Genomic DNA, 22,445 nt, shown 5'->3' with positions numbered 1-22,445 from the left:
TGAGCTCTTGGTTATTTAGTCACGTATTATTTAGCCTCCATGTGTTTGTGTTTTTTACATTTTTTCCCTGTAATTGATTTCTAATCTCACAGCATTGTGGTCAGAAAAGATTCTTGATATGATTTCAGTTTTCTTAAGTTTACTGAGGCTTGATTTGTGACCCAAGATGTGATCTATCCTGGAGAATGTTCCATGCGCACTTGAGAAGAAAGTGTAATCTGCCGTTTTTGGATGGAATGTCCTATAAATATCAATTAAATCTATCTGGTCTATTGTGTCATTTAAAGCTTGTGTTTCCTTATTAATTTTCTGTCTGGATGATCTGTACATTGGTGTAAGTGAGGTGTTAAAGTCCCCCACTATTACTGTGTTACTGTTGATTTCCTCTTTTATAGCTTTTAGAAGTTGCCTTATGTATTGAGGTGCTCCTATGTTGGGTGCATATATATTTATAATTGTTATATTTTCTTCTTGGATTGATCCCTTGATCATTATGTAGTGTCCTTCTTTATCTCTTGTAACATTCTTTATTTTAAAGTCTATTTTATCTGATATGAGTATTGCTACTCCAGCTTTCTTTTGATTTCCATTTGCTTGGAATATCTTTTTCCATCCCCTCACTTTCAGTCTGTATGTGTCCCTAGGTCTGAAGTGGGTCTCTTGTAGACAGCATATATATGGGTCTTGTTTTTGTATCTATTCAGAGAGCCTGTGTCTTGTGGTTGGAGCATTTAATCCATTCACGTTTAAGGTGATTATCGATATGTATGTTCCTATTACCATTTTCTTAATTGTTTGGGGTTTGTTTTTGTAGGTCCTTTTCTTCTCTTGTGTTTCCCACTTAGAGAAGTTCCTTTAGCATTTGTTGTAGAGCTGGTTTGGTGGTGCTGAATTCTCTTAGCTTTTGCTTGTCTGTAAAGCTTTTGATTTCTCCATCGAATCTGAATGAGATCCTTGCCAGGTAGAGTAATCTTGGTTGTAGGTTCTTCCCTTTCATCACTTTAAATACGTCCTGCCACTCCCTTCTGGTTTGTAGAGTTTCTGCTGAGAAATCAGCTGTTAACTTTATGGGGGTTCCCTTGTATGTCATTTTTTGTTTTTCCCTTGCTGCTTTCAATAATTTTTCTTTGTCTTTAATTTTTGCCAATTTGATTACTATGTGTCTTTGTGTGTTTCTCCTTGGGTTTATCCTGTATGGGACTCTCTGCACTTCCTGGACTTGGGTGGCTATTTCCTTTCCCACGTTAGGGAAGTTTTCGACTCTAAGCTCTTCAGATATTTTCTCGGGTCCTTCCTCTCTCTCTTCTCCTTCTGGGACCCCTATAATGCGAATGTTGTTGCATTTAATGTTGTCCCAGAGGTCTCTTAGGCTGTCTTCATTTCTTTTCATTCTTTTTTCTTTATTCTGTTCTGCAGCAGTGAATTCCACCATTCTATCTTCCAGGTCACTTATCTGTTCTTCTGCCTCAGTTATTCTGCTATTGATTCCTTCTAGTGTATTTTTCATTTCAGTTATTGTATTGTTCATCTCTGTTTGTTCTTTAATTCTTCTAGGTCTTTGTTAAACATTTCTTGCATCTTCTCGATCTTTGCCTCCATTCTTTTTCCGAGGTCCTGGATCATCTTCACCATCATCATTCTGAATTCTTTTTCTGGAAGGTTGCCTATCTCCACTTCATTTAGTTGTTTTTCTGGGGTTTTATCTTGTTCCTTCATCTGGTACATAGCCCTCTGTCTTTTCATCTTGTCTATCTTTTGGTGAATGTAGTTTTTGTTCCACAGGCTGCAGGATTATAGTTCTTCTTGCTTCTGCTGTCTGCCCTCTCGACAGTTGTCTTTTGAAAGATGCTCTGGGGGATGTGCTGCTGGGACAAGAGTGGGTGTGGAGAAGGAGAGAGGGTGTTTGTAGACCCCAGGGTGGGGGAGGGGTAATGCAGCTTGGACCAGAGGGCAGTAGCCATGGAGGAAGGTGGACCTGTCCAGAGACGTTGAGGAGGCAGAATTGACTGGTGTCGACAGTGGAAGCCAGGACCCCTCTGGTGCCTGAGCAGCTGGCTGGTCATCCACTGGGTCAGCAAAGCCTTAAGGAACACCAGGTGTGGGGGTGTATGGGAGGAGGTGGGGAGAGGGGGAGAGGTCAGTTTTGTGCACTCTGACTTTGAGGTGGTACTTCCAAATAGTAACCTTGAGCTCTAAGAATGGTTCTAGGTCAGCGTGATGGAGACTGGTTACTGTCCACAGATCCCCTTTATCCACTTAGTAACCTGTCAACTTAAAAAAACCACACAATTTAAGAACTGTGAGTTAAGTTTATTCAATGTCTTATTCAGCTGAGTATAACCTGGGAGACAGCCTCTCAGATGGCTCTGAGAAACTGCTCTGAAGAGGTAAGAGAGGAGCCAGGATGTATATGAATTTTTTTGCTGGAATAAACATGTCACATCAAAAGATGACTCCTAATCACAAAGAACAGTCATCTCAGGTTAATAATTCTAGTGCTTTTCTTTCTTTTTTTTTTCTTTTTTGGATTTCAACCACTTTATTTGCTTTCAGGGCACACCTTATAGCATTGTATTATAGGAATCAAGCCGTATATCAACAAAAAATGTTTTTCTAGAACTTTTCTATATATGGGAAGATTCAAGAATCTGGGGTGATTGAAATTTTTCTTTAGATATGCGTCTTAACTATCTAGGGGCAGGTATCCAAAGCTCAGAATGCTTCCTGTTTTTCTCCATCCTCAATGCCCCTCAGGCATGCAGTCAGTGGGCAGCTACAGTGGCTAAGGGCTTGACCCTTGTAGACCTGGAATTCTGGGCAAATTTTCCTTTTCTTTACAAACCCAGTCCACCAAGTCTGGGGGACACGTGGATGCCAGGTAGAGACTACAATTCCAGCCTCCCTTGCAGCTAGGTGTCCGTGTGACCAGGCATGGGCCAATAGGGTGTGAGCAGAGTGGCCTGGGCACCATCTGGACTAATCAGTGAAGACACGTCCTTCCCTCCAGTTCCACTCCTCCCGTATCCCAAGTACAGTGGACAGAGAGAAAGCCAAGTGAGTGTCTTCACGGAAAGAAAGAGAGATGGATGCGGACATTTCAGGCAATTCTTTAGAGAAGGGTGGCTGTGAAGGGAGTGGAAGTAGAAGGCAGGGTGAGTTTGAGGAGGGTTTTCCTCTAAGATGGTAACGGCTTGTTCATTTCTCAAAGATGATGGCAGAAAGAGGTTCAAAGGCAGAGACGAGGACGGGCAGGAGGAGAGGGGACCCAGGGCATGGTAGAAGGGTTCACCTACACGAGAGAGGGCTACAACTCAGTTTTATCAGGTTTGATTGTGGACATTTTAGAAAGTTGGTTCCAATGGTTCCAGTTTTCTACCTGAGGTGAAAGGTGAGACTGTCTGCTGAGGGGGAGGGAAAGGTCAGGGACTTGAGAAGAATTAAGACTCAGAGGAATTGTCCTAGAGCACAGTAGAGTGAGCTGACAAAAGTTAATTGAAAACAAAAACAACCCAGCAGCAACCTGGCAGTGTGTAGACCAGGTGAGTGTACAGGTGTGTGATTTTTTCCCCCCCAGCAGCACTGAGCCTGGGTACCAGTCCAACAAAGGGAGATGGTCAGTATTACCATGGGGGGTAAGGAAAGGACCAGTGGCGAGGTCAGTGCAAGTGTGATACACAATGGCCCTGGGAATCAGAGAGGGAGGGATGGAGGAGAAGACAGCAGGGGATGATGGAGGAGGGCAAGCAGAGGTGCCCACAGGAACTGGAGGGACAAATTAAAGCAGGGCATGGACATGCTGGAAGCAACTGAGGAGGCCGAGGAGCCAGGAGGCCAGGGAGTGATGAGGTTGTCTCTGTGGTCCCTGAAGTCCCCTAGGGGAGGTGGGAAATGAGGGTGCAGGGGACTGCCTCCTGACAGTGATCTAGAGTCCAGAGTCCTGCATGAGTGCAGATGTCTGGGATGTGGAGGGGGAGGCACAAAAGTGGCAGGAGAGCCCGGGTCTCAGAGTGAAGTGGGGATTTCTGTGTGTGGTAAAATAGACTCTGTTGTGCTAGTCTTAGCCTATCAACCACCAGTGTTGTGGTTGGAAAAGCCCTGTGGTTCTTACTGTGATTGCAAGATGCCCTTCAGCAATAACCATCCAGAAACTTGGAAAGAATTAGAAGTTTACTCCTTCCAAGACCTGTGTATGTAAGTTTACTACTTACATACACAGCACATCTGGGGGCACACAGTGAGGTCATGTGTGTGTGGGGGGTGTGTGCCTGAGCTTGTGCTTTTATTGGGGTAGAGGTTGGGGGCCTAGGGTTCTGAGGGCTCACTCTTTATTGGTGAACTTAAAACATAAGAGTGGGAATTTAAAGCGCAGGAAGAGAAAAAATAAACAAAACCAAAAACAAGTAGCCCAAATTGTCAGTTATTAAAATCAACCAAGATCTCTAAAACAAAGGAGCCTCAGTTTGGGGGGTGGCCTGGCTCTTTATCTGGTCGCGTGGCTGGCAACGTGTTGAAGGGGATGCCTCGGCAATGAAAGCTTAATTCAGGCGCTAGCACCACAAAAAAGAAAAAAAAAACTGTCAGAGCTTACACTACATATACCCAAAAGAAAAGTTACCATTCTGACCATTCTTAAGTGGCATTCACACTGTGGCGCAACCAATCACCACCGTCCATCTCCGGAAATTTTTCATCTTCCCAAACCGAAATTCTGTCCCCATTAAACACTAACTCCCCGTTCTTCCATCTTCTAGCCTCTGGCAACCTCTATTCTACTTCCTGTCTCTATGAATTTGACTACTCCAGGGACCTCACGTAAGTTCATTTCCCTGATGAGTTGCATTTCCCTGAAGACTAATGATGTTGAGCATCTTTTCATGTACTTATCAGTCATTTGCATACCTTACGTGGAGAAATGTCTATATCCTTTACCCGTTTTTAATTATGTTTGTGTTTTTATTATTGTGTTATGAGTTCTATATATTTTTTGAATACAAGTCCCTTATCGGCTATATGATTTGCGAATATTTTCTCTCATGCGGAGGGCTGTTTTTTCACTTTCTTCATAGTGTCCTTTGAAGCACAAAAGTTTTTAATTCTTCTTTTATTGATACACTTGATTTACAAAGTTGTGTTAACTTCTGCTGTATAGCAAAGTTACTCAGTTATACATATATACACATTCTTTTTAAAATTCTTTTCCATTATGGTTTATCCCAGGACATTGAATATAGTTCCCTGTGGTATGCAGTAGGACCTTGTTGTCCATCCATTCCATATGTAACAGTTTGCATCTACTAACCCCAAACTCCCAGTCCAACCCTCCCCAAACCCCTCCCCGTTGGCAACCACAAGTCTGTTCTCTATGTCTGTGAGTTTCTTTCTGCTTTGTAGATAGGTTCATTTGTGCCATATTTTAGAGTCCACATATAAGTGATATCGTATGGTATTTGTCTTTTTCTTTCTGACTTACTTCACTTAGTATGATAATCTCTAGTTGCATCCATGTTGCTGCAAATGGCATTATTTTGTTCTTTTTTATGGCTGAGTAGTATTCCATTGTATGTATGTACCACATCTTTATCCATTCATCTGTCAGTGGACATTTAAGTTGTTTCCATGTCTTGGCTATTGTGAATAGTGCTGCTATGAACATAGGGGTGCGTGTGTCTTTTTGAATTATAGTTTTGTCTGGATATATACCCAGGAGTGGGATTGCTGGATCATATATGGTAATACTATTTTTAGTTTTCTGAGGAACCTCCATATTGTTTTCCATAGTGACTGCACCAACTTACATTCCCACCAACAGTGTAGGAGGGTTCCCTTTGCTCCACACCCCTTCCAGCATTTTTTATTTGTAGACTTTTTAATGATGGACATTCTGACTAGTGTGAGGTGATACCTCATTATAGTTTTGATTTGCATTTCTTGAATAATTAGTGATATTAAGCATGTTTTCATGTGCCTATTGGCTATCTTTCTGTCTTCTTTGGAGAAATGTCTATTTAGGTCTTCTGCCCATTTTTCGATTGAGTTGTTGGTTTTTTTGTTGTTGTTGAGCCGTATGAGCTGTTTGTATATTTTGGAAATTAAGCTCTTGTTGGTTGCCTCGTTCGCAAATGTTTTCTCCCATTCTGTAGGTTGTCTTTTTGTTTTGTTTATGTTTTCCTTTGCTGTGCAAACACTTATAAGTTTGATTAGGTCCCATTTGTTTATTTTTGCTTTTATTTCTATCGCCTTGGGAGACTGACCTAAGAAAACATTGGTATGATTTATGCCGGAGAATATTTTGCCTATGATCTCTTCTAGGAGTTTTATGGTGTCATGACTTATATTTAAGTCTTTAAGCCATTTTGAGTTTATTTTTGTGTATGGTGTGAGGGTGTGTTCTAACTTCATTGATTTACATGCAGCTGTCCAACTTTCCCAGCAGCATTTGCTGAAGAGACTGTCTTTTCCCATTTTATATCCTTGCCTCCTTTGTCAAAGATTAATTGACCATAGGTGTGTGGGTTTATTTCTGGGCTCTCTATTCTGTTCCATTGATCTGTATGTCTGTTTTTGTGCTAATACCACACTGTTTTCATTACTGTAGCTTTGTAGTATTGTCTGAAGTCTGGGAGGGTTATGCTTCTTGCTTTGTTCTTTTTCCTCAGGATTGCTTTGGCAATTCTGGGTCTCTTATGGTTCCGTATAAATTTTAGGATTATTTGTTCTAGTTCTGTGAAAAATGTCATGGGTAATTTGATAGGGATTGTGTTAAATCTGTATATTGCTTTGGGTAGTATGGCCATTTTAACAATATTAATTCTTCCAATCCATGGGATATCTTTCCATTTCTCTGAATCATCTTTAATTTCTTTTATTAATGTTTCACAGTTCTCAGCATATAAGTCTTTAACTCCCTTGGTCAGGTTTAGCCCTAAGTATTTTATTTTGAAGCGTGTGATTTTAAAAGTTTTTTTTTTTTTAACATTCCCTTTCTGATATTTCATTGTTAAAGAAATGCAACCAATTTCTGTATGTTAATCTTGTGTCCTGCTACCTTGCTGAATTCAGTTGTCAGTTCTAGTAGTTTTTGTGTGGAGTCTTTAGAGTTTTCTATGTATAGTATCATGCCATCTGCATATAAGGACAGCTTTACCTCCTCCCTTCCAATTTGAATACCTTTTATTTCTTTTTCTTATCTGATTGCTATGTCTCAAACTTCTAATACTGTTTCAAAGAGAAGTGGTAAGAATGGGCATCCTTGTTCCAGATTTTAGCAGGAAGGCTTTCAGGTTTTCACCATCGAATATTATATTGGTTGTGGGTTTGTCATAAAAAGCTTTTATTATGTTGAGATATGGTCCCTCTGTACCCATTTTGGTAAAAGTTTTTATCATGAATGGATGTTGAATTTTGTCAAATGCTTCTTCTGCATCTATTGAGATGATCGTGTGGTTTTTGTCTTTTCTTTTGTTGATGTGGTGTATTACATTGATTTTTGCGTATGTTGAGCCATCTTTGTGAACTTGGGATGAATCGTACTTGGTCATGGTGTATGATCTTTTTTATGTATTGTTGTATTCGGTTTGGTAATATTTTGCTGAGATTTTTTGCATCTATACTCATCAAAGATATTGGCCTATAATTTTCTTTTTTGGTGGTATCTTTGTCTGGTATCAGGGTGATGGTGGCTTCATAGAATGCCTTTGGGAGTGTTCCCTCCTCTTCAGTCTTTTGGAAGAGTTTGAGAAGGATTAGTAAAAGTTCCTCTTTAAATGTTTGGTAGAATTCCCATATGAAGCCATCTGGTCCTGGACTTTTGTTTGTAGGGAGTATTTTTGGTTACATATTCTATTTCATTTCTAGTGATTTGTCTGTTCAAATTATCTATTTTTCTTGATTCAGTTTTGGTGGGCTATATGTTTCCAGAAAGTTGTCCATTTCTTCTAGGTTGTCCAATTTGTTGGCCAATAATTGTTCATAATATTCTCTTATGTTTTTCCCCCCAATATCGGTTGATGTTTCTCCTCTTGCATTTCTTATTTTGTTTATTTGGGTTCTCTCTCTTTTCTTCTTGGTAAGCCTAGCCACAGGTTTGTCAATTTTGTGTATCCTTTCAAAGAACCAGCTCTTGGTTTTATTGCTTTTTTTTTCTATTTTTTAATCTCTATTTTGTTTCCTCTCTGATATTTATTATTTCCTTCCTTCTGCTGACTTTAAGTTTTGTTAAAAGTTTTTAATTTTGATGAGGCCTAATTTATCTTTTTCTTTGGTCACTTATGCTTTTGGTGTCATATATAAGAAACCATTGCTTCATTCAAGGTTATAAAGATCTACTCCTATGCTTTATGCTAAGAGTTTTATAATTTTAGCTCTTACATTTAGGTCTTTGATCCATTTTTTAGTTAATTTTTTAGGTGGTGTGAGATGAGGGTCCAACTTCATTCCTTTGCATGTGTTCCAATACTATTTATTGAAAAGACTCTTCTTTTCCCAATCGAATTGTCTTTGTACCCTTGTCTAAAATCAGTTGCCCATAAATGTATGTGTTTATTTTTGGACTCATCAGTTCTATTCCATTGATCTATCCTTATAGCAGCCACACTCAGTCTTAATTACCATAGCTTTCTAGTAAGTTTTTAAAATAATTTTTTACTGAAGTATAGTTTATTTAAAATGTTTCAGGTGTACAGCAAAGTGATTCAGTTATAGATATTACTATTATATATTATAGATATTACTATTACTATATCTATTCTTTTTCAAATTCTTTTCCATTATAGGTTATTACAATATATTATAGTTCCCTGTGCTATAAGTAGGTCCTTGTTATCTGTTTTATATATAGTAATCTGTATCTGTTAATCCCAAATTCCAAACTTATCCCTCCCCCCTTTGGTAACCATAAGTTTGTTTTCTATGTCTGTGAGTCTATTTCTTTTTGTAAATAAGTTCATTTGCATCATTTTTTTAGATTCTACATATACGTGATATCATAATGATATTTGTCTTTGTCTGAGTTACTTCATTTAGTATGATCATCTCTAGGTCCATCCATGTTGCTGTAAATGGCATTACTTCATTCTTTTTTTATGGCTGAGTAATATTTCCTTGTATATATACCATATTCACCTGTCAATGGACATTTAGCTTGCTTCCATGTCTTGGCTGTTGTAAGTAGTGCTGCTATGAACTGTAGTAAGTTTTGAAATTGAGAAGTTTTGAAATTGGGAAAGTTTGCTGTTTTTTCAAGATTGTCTTGACTTTTTTTGGTCCCTCAGATTTCCCTAAGAAATTGAGGATCAGCTTTTCCATTTCTGCAGAAACACAGCTGGAATTTTGACAAGTATTGTGTTGAATCTGTAGATCAATTTGAGGAGAATTGCCATCTTAACAATATTAAGTCTTCCATTCCATGAACATGGGATGTCTTTCCATTTATTTGTCTTTAATTTCTTTTAATGATGTTTTGTAGTTTTCAGTGTATAAATCTTGCCCTTCTTTTAAAATTTTATTCCTAAATATTTTATTCTTTTTGATGTTACTGTAAATGGAAATTGTTTTCTGAATTTCATTATCAGGTTGCAATGAGTATTATACTAAGGTAAGTCATGCTATGCATGATGCATGTTATAATGTCCATGTACCTCTAAAAAACAAAAGATGTATAGTAACCAAGATAATGGGGAGGGGATGAAACAAATCTAGAAGAAGGCAAGAAAGGAAAAGAAAGGGAATCTAGAAAAGGCAACACAGATAATAAGCACTTAATAAGACAATAGTTTTAAACCCCAATATGTTAGTAATTTCGTGAAATGAAAATGACCTAAATGTTCAAAGGCAAAGTTTGTTTAATCCAAGAGCCTTTCCACTGTGGTGGGTAATTGACGGTTGTTCATTTGCTGCACCACCACCCGTCACTCAGGTCCTGAGAAGGTTCTAGAAGTCCCAGTTCCCAGGAGACTTGCAGAAGTTCCATGGCAGTTGGTGCCCGTCAAGGGAAGGGAGCCATTTCCTTTACTGGTCTGGGAAAGAGCTGCCCATTGTTTGGCTCTGCTCGCTACCTGAGAAGCCATTTGCTGTCAGCTGTGAGTGGCCATGAATTGTGTGAGGGGTGCTTGGAGGCAAAGCTGAGGAGGCTCCAGAGGACAGAAGGAGAACCCAGGCCCTGGTGGACAGAGTAGACCCACTACCCACCCCGGAAGGTGCTCTGTTCTCTGCTCGGGGCCGGTCAGGATTTTGGGCACCCCTTTAAATATTATGCCCACAGGGAATGCCTCATTTGTCCTGGCCCTTTGGAGCTTCAAGGGTGTCCCCGCAACTCTCCAGTTAACCCTGCCCCTATGGGAGAGCCACAAGGGATTGTCCCAGAGGGATGTGAGCAGCTTCTGTGGGGTCCATGGGCACATGATGGGGACTGGGGGGTGGGAGAGGCTGAAGGGCTGGACAAAAGTTGGGGTATACTGTGGCTGGGGTTAGGACAGGGGGAGTGTGATGAACCCCACACCTGCACATTGGGTCCACCCCCTCCTGTCTGAGTTTAGCCTATATCCTGGGGGTGTGATGTCACCTTCCTGGGATCTTTCAACCTGACCCTTTTGTTGCCTCATTTCACCTTTCCCCACCCCCTCACCTTCAGACTGTCTTGCTATGATCTTTTCCTTTTCTCCTTTTCCCCAGAGCCCATCTCAACCTTTCCCAGCCTATTAACTTCCTGGTCACAGTTAACACAAGCACACACCACTGCCGTGCGGCCCTGCTCCACAGTGATACCCACAGCGAGGCAGAGGGCAGCCGTCCAGCCAGAGCAGACAGACACAGCCCCCTGGTCCTCCCTCACCAGCAGCCCACCCACAGCTGAAAACGATGATGACCCTTTCCTTTCTCGATTGGTTAGAACAGGGATTTCAGATGGTTCCAGTGACAGGCGGGAAATGGAGATTCCCCAGGAGACTGTGCTGTATCCGTGTCTCTGTTCATTTAACAGGTGTAAGTGAACGTCAAGATGACGATTACACCAGACGTCAGGTTAGAGTATTTGGAGAGTGTCGCTTCCATCTTCCTAAAGTTCAAGCCGGACAAGTGGACTAAAATGGTCGGAGCAGAAGAGAACATGGGTTTGTTCACCGAGTTCTTTGAGAAACCGGACGTCCTAGTTCTGGTACTGACACTCAGCCCTGCCGGCATGATCATACCCTGCCTGGGCTTCCCGGCCTCCCTCAAGTCCAAAGGGATGTACTTCATCAAGAAGAAACCTGGGAACATCAGCAATGACAACTACAAGGACCGCCTGGTCTATGGGGACATAAGCCCCACTCCCGTGGACCAGCTGATCGCCATCGTGGAGGAGGTGGGTGCATCTAGGCCTTGCTGGGGCGGGGCACAGGGCTCAGGAGAAGCAACACGTGTTTCTCATACTGTGAGTGAGTGGCCTTGAGCGCCACCGCTCAGGGAGCAGGCCCAGGGGCCAGCAGCATCTGCATCGCCTAGAAGCCGGTCAGGTATTCGAGAGCTCAGGCCCGGCTGCCCTGACCGCTGAGACAGACCGGCTCTCTAACGTGGCCTCCAGCCGATGCTGTGCATGTGAGGGCTGAGTGGCCCTGGCCACCGCCTGTCCTCTCTCGAAATCATTAGAACCTCCATACTGCACCGGGGACATCCCTGCCTGTAGCCTCAGAAGGCATGGGCCATTTGAGATCCAGTAGATGGGTTTCCTAGTTCTGAGACTTCAAGCAAAGGAAGGGACCAAGCAGGTGCTGCCCTACGTATCTCTCCACTGTTGGCAGGCATGGCAGGTGCAGCTCCCTCTGGAGAGTCAGACCAGCCAGACTTCCAGTGACTTAGCTTTCCTAGTCATCGTTCTCCTCATCTGTGAGATGCGGCCGTGCGTCCCTGCCTTGTGCAGGCTCAGGCCACAGGGGCCGCTCAGCCGGGACCCAGGCCAGCCTCCTCTCACATCCACCGAGGCAGCTGGCCTGGCCCAAAGCTGGAGCACACGGGTGTTTGTCGTTCTCTGCTCGGGCTGCCCTGACAAAGCGCCACAATCTGGAGGCTGCAAGTCCCAGATCAAGAGGGGAGCTGGGCCGGTTCCTTCTGAGGCCTCTCTCCTTGGCGTGTGGATGGCCGACTTGACACGGCCTTGGGTCTTCACGTGGCCTTCCCTCTGTGCGTGTCTGTGTCCTCATCTCTGCTGAGGACAATGGTCTTATTGGGTTAGGGCCCCCCTTAATTACCCCTTGAAAGGCCCTCTCTCCAAATACAGTCACATCTGGAGGTGCTGGGGCTCCCGTGTGTGAACTGGGGGCGGGGGCACAATTCAGCCTATAGCAGCACTCTGAGGCAGCGCGAAATGTTTGCTTTCGGCCAGGAGTGTGTGCTCTTTGGGTCTCCCTTCATGGAGATGGCACAGGGGCTGGGCTGTCGTCACTGGCTTCAGCACCTCGACTGGCCCCACCTCCTTCTGCAACGGGAGAAGGGCTCAGATCCCCCCGGGACCCGGGCACTGAGGACCCTGCTTCTCCTTTCAGGTCCTCTATTCCCTGTTAAACCAAAGCGAAAACGTGAGCGGATGGCCCCGCGTGGTCTCAGAGGACATTGTGAAGCAAGTCCACAAGCTGAAGAACGAGATGTGTGTGATGGGCGGCAAGATCAAGGGGAAGCCGCTGCTGCCCATCCCGGAGCACCTGGGCAGTCTCGATGGTACCCTTGAGTCCATGGAGAGGTAGGGACCCGGCCGGGGAGCTGTCTGGAAGGAGGGGCATCTGGTCCCCGACCACTAAGGATAAACTGTCTCACCGAAAACTGGTTTCGGAGCTGATGAAACCGAGGAGGGCAGGATGGTGCCTTTAGGTGCTGAGTCTGAGATCGAAGGCACAAGGACAGAACAGGACAAGACACTGGAGCCCCTGAGACTCCAGCTCTGGCAACTGCTGGACACCTGTGCTTCAGCCCCTCCTCCGTCAGACACAAGGACTAGGCCAAGGATGTCACATTGTCACATGGGAAAGGGGATACCCAGCTTTAGGACGTGGGTACTGAGGGACAGTGAGGGGCATGGAAGGGATTTTCAGCAGGTGGAGGCTGGGCTTCTAACTCGAGGCTGTGGCATCCCAGTGGCCCACAGACGCACGAGGACTCCGAGGTGTCGCCTTGCACCCGCCTGAGCGCCATTTGCAACCGCCTGGTGTGTGCGACGCTTGAAGCAAGTTGCAGTGACAGTGTGTTCCCTTACTCCCATCAGAGGGCGACCGCTCCTGCAGGGCTTATCACATGGCAGGTCCTCTAGGCCCCCAGCACACGCCCCATGGTGACCCCAGTCAGAATTGCTGGAGGAGCCCTCGTGAACGTGGATTTTACTCCAGAGCTGGCCCTCCTCACCCTCTTTCTTGGGGGCACTGGCATCCCTGGCAACACCCAGTGTTGGTGCAGGGTCTCTCCTGGCTGACAGCCTCTCCCCCCGACTCTGCCCGGCAGGATCCCCTCCTCCCTGGACAACTCGCTGCTGCACGCCATCGAGACCATCATCATTGACTGGTCCCGCCAGATCCGGGATGTGCTAAGCAAAGACTCGGCCCAGGCCCTGCTGGACGGGCTGCACCCCCTGCCCCGAGTCGAGTTTGAGTTCTGGGACACCCGGCTGATGAACCTCAAGTGCATCCACGAGCAGGTAACGCCTGTTCTGCCCCTGGCGACCAGGCACCCACTGGAGTCCTGAGCACCCAGCCTCCCCAGGGGGACCCCTGAGGGGACCCGGGTAACCCGCGTAGATCCCTCAGCACCGGCAATGGGGTCAGGCAGCCTTCGTCTAGAATCTGTTGAAAGGCTAATTTTCTTCTTTCCTTCTCAGCTCAACAGGCCCAAAGTGAACAAAATCGTCGAGATCCTGGAAAAAGCCAAAAGCTGCTACTGGCCAGCCCTGCAAAATGTGTATACGAATGTCACTGAGGGTGAGCGGTGGCCCTATGAGAACCCTTCCCCCTCCAAGAAGAAGGTGTCAGCCCCTCCTGGGAGGGGCTGGGCAGGCCCCTTGCTGACCCTGGGGTGGAGGCGCCTTCCGCCTCCCCCATCAGCTTCCTTGGGCCCCGCCTTTTGAGGAAGACCCATTCTTGAGGCAGTGGGTGTCCATAAACACACAGAGCTGCCCGTCACCATTTCTGACCGTCGGGAGTGGGGTCCGGCTTCCGCTCCCCAGTGGATGAGCCCCTGTTCCTGTTTTGGGCAGGCCTGAAGGAAGCCAACGATATAGTTCTGTATCTGAAGCCTCTGCGGATCTTGTTGGAGGAGATGGAACAGGCTGACTTCACGATGGTATGTTAGCAAGACAAAGGTCATCTGGCAGGGGCTGGGCTTGTGTCTTGGGGGAGCAGGGGCTGCGGGCTTCCTGGCTGTGGTCGGGCTCGAGGACCTGGCGAGTGCCTCTTCCTTCCCCTTGGGGGTCCCCTCCTGGAGCCGTGGGGAGGGGCGTGCTGAGGTGCTGCGACAAAGCGCCCGCCCGGCCCGTCTCTCCCCAGCTCCCAACCTTCATCACCAAGGTGCTGTATACCATCTGCTTCATCTGGGCCACGTCCGAGCACTACAACACGCCCTCCAGGGTCATCGTCATCCTGCAGGAGTTCTGCAACCAGCTTATCGAGATGGTAGCCCCCCGGCCCTGGCCACCTTCCCTGCCTCCTGATTGGCGCCCCCCCATCCCTCCCCGTATTCCTCAGCAGTTTAAAAACAGGCAGAGATGCTGGTGCAGGGATTTACAGGCTCTGGGCTAAGGCTGGGCCCTCTGGGTGGCCACCCAGTGTTCTCCCAAGGCCTGGGCAGTGCCGGCCCAATCTGCCCCACGCCGGGAGTGGGGAGGAAAGAAAGTGGGGCGGCCCACTGAGTCCCGGCACCCCAAGACTCGGCCGGGGGCCTTGTGGGGTTTATGTGCTCTGACACCAAGCCTCCTCCTGTCTCCCTCAACACCGATTCCCTTTCCTTCTTCCATTTCACGAGCACAGATTACACAACCTCCAAGGTGTGAGTTGCAGCCTTGCGCCCCTGGGCTGCCTGCGTGTGTTAGAATCATGCTCGCAGCCCTGTCTGCAGGCCCAGAGGGACCTAGTGGCCCAGGATCCCGCAGCCGTAGCAGGACTGCGTTTCTGGACCCCTAGAGGGCCCCTAGTCATCTACCATCAAAATCTGGTTGTGCTGTGGCCTTAGCCCGGGGTGAGGGTCCCGGTGAGAGAAACGGTTCGGGCGCCGCGCCTATAAGTGCCCTGCAGTCAGCAGACGGGCTGGGACAGCGGATGTGTCAGAAGAAGTGGCCCAGGGGCCCGGGGTGGGTCATTCTAACCAGTGGAACAGCTGTGTCACCCCTCCGGCTGGTCCGAGCTTGGGGACACCTTCCCTTCTGCCCAGACTCGGACCTACCTGCGTCCTGACGACGTGCTGAAAAGCCTGCAGGGTGAAACTGAGGACGTGCTGAGCAGCGTCTCTCTGTCCCTGAGCGTCCTGAAGGAGCTGTACCGAGCCTACGAGTTCTGCTGCACGAACATGAAGCTTTTCTTCAAGGTACGGCCTGGTTGTAGAGAGCGAACCGGGGGAAAAGGGTCGGGGTGATGTTGGCCCCGGCGTCGGACCCCATGGACATGTCGGAGGCAAACGCAGCCTTTTTTCTCTCTCTCTCTCCCCTAGAAAGACAAGAAGCCAGTGCCTTGGGAATTCCCTTCTTCTCTTGCCTTTTCCAGGATAAATTCCTTTTTCCAGCGTGTCCAGACCATCGAGGTAAAGGTGGTATTTTCCGCGTCATGGGGAAACGGAGTCCCTGGGCCACCTCGGCCAGGCCCGGAGCTATTAGCCCAGAGCAAAGCGACCCATTGTGCTTGCTTTTCCCCTTTCTCTTGCTTTCTGTCTATGAGCAGGTTAATGACAAGGTCAGTGACCCTGGTCAGGAAGCCTGCAGGCCAAGGGAGAGAGTTAGTGGGACTAAGTTAGCCCAAGGGAAGACTTAAGAAGGACCCTATTTGGATACTTGGGATGACACATGGCAAATTAAAATTTTTTTAAAGTTTCAAAATGGTTTCCTCTGGGGAGAAGAGGTGAGGGATGCAGGCATGGGTAGGGCGAGAAAGTTTTCCTTTTTGTTTTGTAATCTTTATGGTCTTTTTTTTTTTTTTAACTTTGTGCACGTTACATCCTTTAAAAAAAAAAAAAAAGTGGGGAACCATTCATTCATTGGGCAGTGATTTTATGATGGATGCCGTCAACAGTGGCTCCAGGAAGGCGTGTCTAGTTCTCATCCACACCCTCTGGGAGGCAGAGCAGGAAGCCCCCTTTAAGACTCCCAGATTCCCATCCTGGAGTGTTTCTTCATGCCTGAAGGCTCGAGCCCAAGGGAAGGTCCCAGCCAAGTTTCTGGCCAAGTAACCACTGGTTCCTACATTATAGATTGTGAGTCAGGGTGATGCTTCTAGGAAAAGGGGGGCTTCTGGGGGTGGGGGAAATGGCCATGCCAGCCACCCCCTGCCTGAGTTCTGTGCCACCCATGCCGCCCTCCTTGGGTGTAAGGGCCCCAGAGCTCAGGGCATGAGGATGCTGTTACTTTGCGTTAGGTTTGCTTGGATTATAGCTCGATACATCTTGGACATCTGCGGGGGGGAAGTGGCATGAACCTTGGCACTGGCTTAGGGGAGGGACACGAGTACCCTACAAGCATCTTCTGTCTAAGCAGCAACAGGCACTGGGTCAGGCACCTGGGGACTGCTTGTCATCCTCAAGAAGCCTTTGGGGTCTCGATCAGGGAATAAGAGCTACACACAGAAGCGTTAGATAACGTGATAGGACTGAATGGAGTTAAATGCCAAAAGGAAGAGCACAGATAGCAATTGGGGATTCTGGAAAAGAAGGCACCACCATGGGCTAAAATAGGTGGGACGGCTTCCAGGAGAAGGCGAGGTGAGACCCACACCTCGGAGGGAGTGAGGGAGTGGGATTTACACGCAAACATCCATCAGGCACCCTGTGCGTGAGGCCATCAGGAACCACCGCGTGCCCTTCCAGCTGCTTCACCCCACAGCTGAGGGGGTGGGGCCCCGGTGAAGTGTGGTTTATTTAGAGGCACGTTTCGCCCAGTGTTGGGTCAGGACAAGAGCCCGACCTTCACCTCTTCCTCCTCCATAATCACAGCTTGGAGGTGGCTCATGGGACCCTCCCTTCCATCTCCTCTCTGCTACAGCAACCCTTCCTTCCATCTCCTCTCTGCTACAGCAACGGCTTTACAGAACATTAACACCAACACACAGAGGGCCGCTCCAGACTGCTGTGTGGCCCCGGGGCTCCTCCCTGCCGGGGTCAGAGCTGGATGAGTGACTGAACCGTTGGCGTAGTTAGGAAGATGAACTGACGAGGGTGCTGGGGTTTTCTCCACCAGGATCTTTATAAAACAGCCATCGAGTTTCTGAAGCTGGAGAAGATGGAGCTCGGGGGCGTGAGGGGCAGCATACGCGGAAGCCAGGTGACTCAGATCTCTGATGAGGTCTTTGAGCTGGTGAAGGTTTTTGCCGACTGCAAATACGACCCCTTGGATCCCGGAGATTCGGTAAGTCGGGGGCCTTGGCAGGATCGATGGCAAATGCCCCGAGAGTGGGAAGGCACACGGAGGGAGCACGTGTGGCAGAGAAAAAAATGGTGCAGAAGATCTGCCCCGGGACTTCCCTCGTGGTCCAGTGGCTAGGACTCTGTGCTGCCAACACAGGGGGCGAGGGTTCGATCCCTGGTCGGAGAACTAAGATCCCACATGCCACACGGCAAGGCCGAAAGATAAAACAAACACCAAAAAAACTCTGCCTGTGGAGCCGCCTCCAAGACGGCGAGCTTACTCAGCCCAGATGTAACCTGAATCCTGCCGGGGGTGGGGGGTGTCCGTGGGCATTAGAGTGAGCCCACCCCCCTGCTTTGCATGCTGGTTACGGTTACAAGGTTGGTGTTTTAATTCGCTTTCAGAGCTTTGATGACGATTACGCTGATTTTGAGACCAAAATTCAGGATCTGGATAGGAGGCTGGCCACGATCTTTTGCCAGGGGTTTGACGACTGCTGTTCTATTGAGTCCTGTGCAAAGGTACGGGTGGGCGGGGACTCTGCATTGACTGAGAGTTCGTCACAGCAGCACCGCGATGCCGAGAATGGTGGTAGAGATGGTCTAATCATGCAGCCTCATTCACAGGTGAAGAGCTAGGCCCAGAAAAGGCCAGGGACCTTCCTCGGGGCCTTAGAGCAAGTCAGCAGTCATCACCTTGAGTAGCACTGCCGCATCTTAGAGTAAGAGAGGAAAGTGAACACGAGGTGGTTATTTACTGAGTCCTGTTGTGCTCCATTGATCCTTATATGATTCAGTTCCCCCACTACTTATAAGGAACAGAAGTTAGAGAGAGGCAAAGTTGCTATAAAAATAAAACACATCCACATTTTGAGCCACTGAGCCACACTGCCACTTTCTTCAACATTTGAGACTCCAGAAATAAGCACAGTGTCCTTACGGGGGGCCGTCTCTAGGTGGTGGGGTGATGGCTGTCTTCTGTGTACTTTTCTACAGTTTCCGAGTTGTGTGCATGAAGTGTGTCGTACTTTTACAGTTAGAAAAAAGCAATGATGTGATAAAAACATTTTAAAAATAGATTGCAGAAAAGCACTAAAACCCCTAGAGAATGTCAACTTGAAAGAGAAACGCACATGTCCAATACAGACATAGGTTGTTTAGCCTCTCAAATAATCAGGAAAGTGCAAGTTAAAACAGCAAGGTGCCTTTGTTATGGGTCAAGCTGGCGTAGTTAGGAAGATGAACTGATGAGGCAGGGAGCTGTGAGGAGCTAGACACTCGTCCCCACTGCTGGTTGGCGCGCCCCTCCCCGAGGATCCCTCAACAGCAGGCACGTTAGGGGGCGTGGAGATGGGCCCCTGGACCTGCTCGGTCCAAGCTCACGAGGCAGCCAACATTCAGTACCAACACACCAGTGCCAGTTCACCAACTTGCAGGCAGAACACTCAACACGAAGCACATCCTGTCTCTGCCCACAGACCTCTTTCCCTAGGGCACGCTCACCCTGCTATTCCCAGGATGGTTTTGAAACAAAGTCCAGCATTTCAGAGACCCCCCACTTCTGTCCCAGGCAAACCAGTACCCTCACCAAGCAGTCAGGAGGGGCTCAGTAAGCGTGGATGAGAACAGAGTCTGTGTGGTAATCAAATGTTTCGCAGCATCAGCCTGTGTTACCTTTCCACTGCTGCCATAACAGATTACCGCAAGGGAAGCCAGCTAACTTAAATAGTAAACTCAGAAGGACAGAATGAACAGAGTAAATTTGCAGACCCCTTACTCAGAAGTTAAGCAGACATGGTGATTATCGGACTTTCCAGTGTTTTGCATACATCACCGTCTCATCAAATAATTCCGAACTCGGGCATTTACACCCATTCGTCAGAGTCACGAACAGATGCCTTGGGCTGCAGGGACCACTGGTGGGTTTCTCCCGGCTCACGTGGGACTTTTGAGATGTAGTTCACGTAGCGTACCATCCACCTGTTTAAGGTGTACAGTTAAATGGCTTTTAGTGCATTTAGAGTTGTACGGCCATCCACAATCACTTTTAGAACATTTTCATCACCCCCAGTCATTCCCCATTTCTCCCCGACCTCCCCGATCTTAGACAATCACTAATCTACTCTGTCTCTCTAGACTTGCCTATTCCCACGTGACACTTCTCTAAAACCTTGAATTAGTCACGATATTTAAAAATTGAGAGAGTGCACGTAAAAATCCAGGTTTTCACTCTCTCTTGGAAAAACAGATCTGGCCACACGGGACACACAGTCCCTCATGGTAACAAGCGGCTGCAGGGGAGGAGCTGTTCCTCGCGATAGACAGCAGTTTGCCTGGAGTTTGCCCCACTCCTCACCACTCCTTACTGTCCTAGCCCAGCATGCGTCACGCCTTTATGTGACCTGCCTTGCCCCTATGACAGAGAGGGGGATCTCTGCAGGATGTAGTGTGTGTAGCTACAACTCATCTGGACAACAGGTGTTGAGTATTTAAGGGGGCAATATAGGTATATGCTTGGGCACCTTTTTATTTCTCTGTCTAGTGTTATGCATGTTTATCATCCATGGCTCTCTACAGGTCAGAACTCTCTCTTCCCCTCACTTTGCAAGCCTCTGGGTTGCTGCCGGTAATGCAATGCCTGGGGGAGATGACCGATAATTAGCACATTAGCTCGTTTAGTTCTCACAAAACCCCAGCTCTTTGCTAAATTCGTTGCCCACATTGTCTATCCCATTTTACCAGCTCCGACAGGTCAAGGAAGTTGCGCAAGGTCACAGGGCTAGCCAGCAAGTAGGGAAACCAGGGCTCCAAGCCAGCTCCAAGGGCCACTGCTGGCAGGATCCCTGTTCTAGACCGCTCATCTGGATGGGCTCCCATGGCCGGGATGGCAGTCGGGTTGACCTGGGTGGCATAGGGCAGTGGCCGATCTTCCGGAGGATGCCGGGGCTGGGGTTGAGTTGGGGACCCAGGAAGCCCGCCACCCCTGAGCACAAAGATCTCTCTCATGCCAATGCCAGGCTGTCCTTTGCCTTTTAGGTTCTTTCAAAAAATGCAAATGCTTGGGGATTTGAAGCTCTGCAAATGTAATGATCAATTAAGTCTTGGATGGAGTTGGTGCTCCAGGCAAACTATCAGTGAATGCAAATTAGGACAGTGCCCCCATGCTGTTCCCTTCCGTGGAGCACCCTTCCCCTGGAGCTGCCTCAGGCGCCTCCTTGGAGAGGCCTCCCTCACTTTGTCCTCCAGGCAGGAGCCCTCCCCTCCGTGCTCCCCTCGCTGCCATCGCCAGCACTGACCTGCTCGGTTTTTCTTCTTCGTGCTTGCCCGCCCCGACCCGCCCCGCGCCGCCCCGGCATCTGTGGTGTGTGGATCTCTATGAGTTTGTCGTCTTCCAAACTAGAATATAAACTCCCTGAGGGCAGGCGCTCGGTTTGGGTTGACTCAGAACCGAGCCTAGCACACAGCAGGTGCTTTGGAGCTTTCCCGGTGGAGGGAACTGGCCCCAGCCGAGGGATTGGAGCTGTTACCACTGCTCACTCCTGGGGAAGACCTTAGGCGGAACCGAGAGGCTCTTACCACCAGGGCTACCCAAGTGCAAAGAGTCCCAGGTAGGGTTTGCAGCCAGTGCTTTAATGTGGAAACACCAGGTCCTCCCCTGTGGTGGGGTCTCCGAGAATTAAGACGATGCTGGAGCTGACGGACCGGGGTGCCAGGCGGTTAGTCCCTCTCGCCTCCTGTGCGGATGGAACCAGGAGAAGAAGCACCCCCAGACCTTCTGCTGGCTGGGTGCCACATTGCACTGTCTTCCAGTGATGGGGAAGGAGGTGGGTTGATGTATCCAAACCGAGACGCCTATTTCCTTCGCGATCGAGAGACCGTAGGACCCCCCTCGGAGGGGAGGAGCTGGTCCAGGAGGAACTCCGTTTGGCACCTGAGGGACTGAAGTCCATCCCCAGGTGCTCAAACTGGCAAACGCCCTTGTTCTACCCCCGGGCGTTCCCCACTCCTGTTGTGGCCTAAATCGGCTTCTGCACTCCACAAGGTGAAGTCCGCTTCTAACATGTAACTTTATGTCTGTGCTGAACTAGAAAGAAAATAAGGCAGAAAACTCTTGTGAACCATCCCCGTCTCTGTCTGCTCACCTTTCTCTCTGCACCGAAGAACATTTCCTCCCCCCTTGACAACCCTGTGCTCTAATCAGGACAGGCCCTTGGGGTCCCCTCCCTGCCGTCCCTTTGATCCCCTGCGTGTTCCCAAGCTGTCTGGATGCTCTTGCGCACTGTCAGTAATTCACACGCAGCCGGGAAAGTTCTAGAGCAATTTTCCACATGAACTCCTCCTGGCAGAAAATGAAATTAACCTCCTTCCTAGAAGCCAGAGGCCAAAAAACATGTAAGCATGAAATAAAAGGAATAGGAGTGGGAGGAAAAAAGCCAAGAGGGTCAGCAACCAACAAGAGGAACAGGTTCTTCCCAACTGTTACATGTCAGTTTCCAGAGAAATGACCCTGGTGACCTAATACGTCCGGAGCCTCTCCGCAGGTATCGGTGCTTAGCAACTCGGAGTTGCGGGGTCTTCCCGGGAGTCCCTGGCTGTCCCGTCTGGCTTTCGGGTACCTGAAAATCTTTCCTCCTTTCTCTGCAGCTATTATTCCACTGTTTCCCCAAAAGGCCATTTTTAGGGACAGTGGTCTTAGTTTTCATACCAAAAAGTAGGACAAATCTGAGACTTGGGTCCAGCCCTTCCAGGCACCAAGGGCTGCAGCCCATATCCCAGAGAAAACGGGGCCGTGTGGTCTGAGCCCTGATGAATCCCCGTCTGTCTCCAGGAGTGCTCTGCCGCGGGCACCCCCAGGCTCAGGCACCCCTCCCCTGGTGACCTCAGGCTGG

At 48.0% G+C, this 22,445-nt stretch overlaps 1 protein-coding gene across 1 annotated transcript in view; it reads left to right on the top strand.

The window, feature by feature from the left end:
* Positions 1-10,993: 10,993 nt before the first annotated feature.
* Positions 10,994-22,445, top strand: part of DNAH17 (dynein axonemal heavy chain 17) — a gene marked incomplete at both ends in the record, with an annotated part of 110,072 nt that continues 98,620 nt past the window's right edge. Inside the window, 10 exons of the mRNA XM_082679965.1 lie at positions 10,994-11,338; positions 12,516-12,709; positions 13,462-13,654; positions 13,835-13,934; positions 14,210-14,295; positions 14,499-14,624; positions 15,379-15,528; positions 15,655-15,744; positions 17,390-17,557; positions 17,962-18,078. Of these exons, the coding sequence (XP_082536091.1) occupies positions 10,994-11,338; positions 12,516-12,709; positions 13,462-13,654; positions 13,835-13,934; positions 14,210-14,295; positions 14,499-14,624; positions 15,379-15,528; positions 15,655-15,744; positions 17,390-17,557; positions 17,962-18,078 (1,569 nt within the window). The remainder of the gene's footprint in view (positions 11,339-12,515; positions 12,710-13,461; positions 13,655-13,834; positions 13,935-14,209; positions 14,296-14,498; positions 14,625-15,378; positions 15,529-15,654; positions 15,745-17,389; positions 17,558-17,961; positions 18,079-22,445) is intronic.

This window comes from Grampus griseus (genome assembly GCF_964374135.1).
Source record: "Grampus griseus genome assembly, chromosome: 20".
Taxonomy (NCBI): domain Eukaryota; kingdom Metazoa; phylum Chordata; class Mammalia; order Artiodactyla; family Delphinidae; genus Grampus; species Grampus griseus.
The sequence above is the reverse complement of the archived record's forward strand: the minus strand, read 5'-3'. Positions and strand labels throughout refer to the sequence as shown.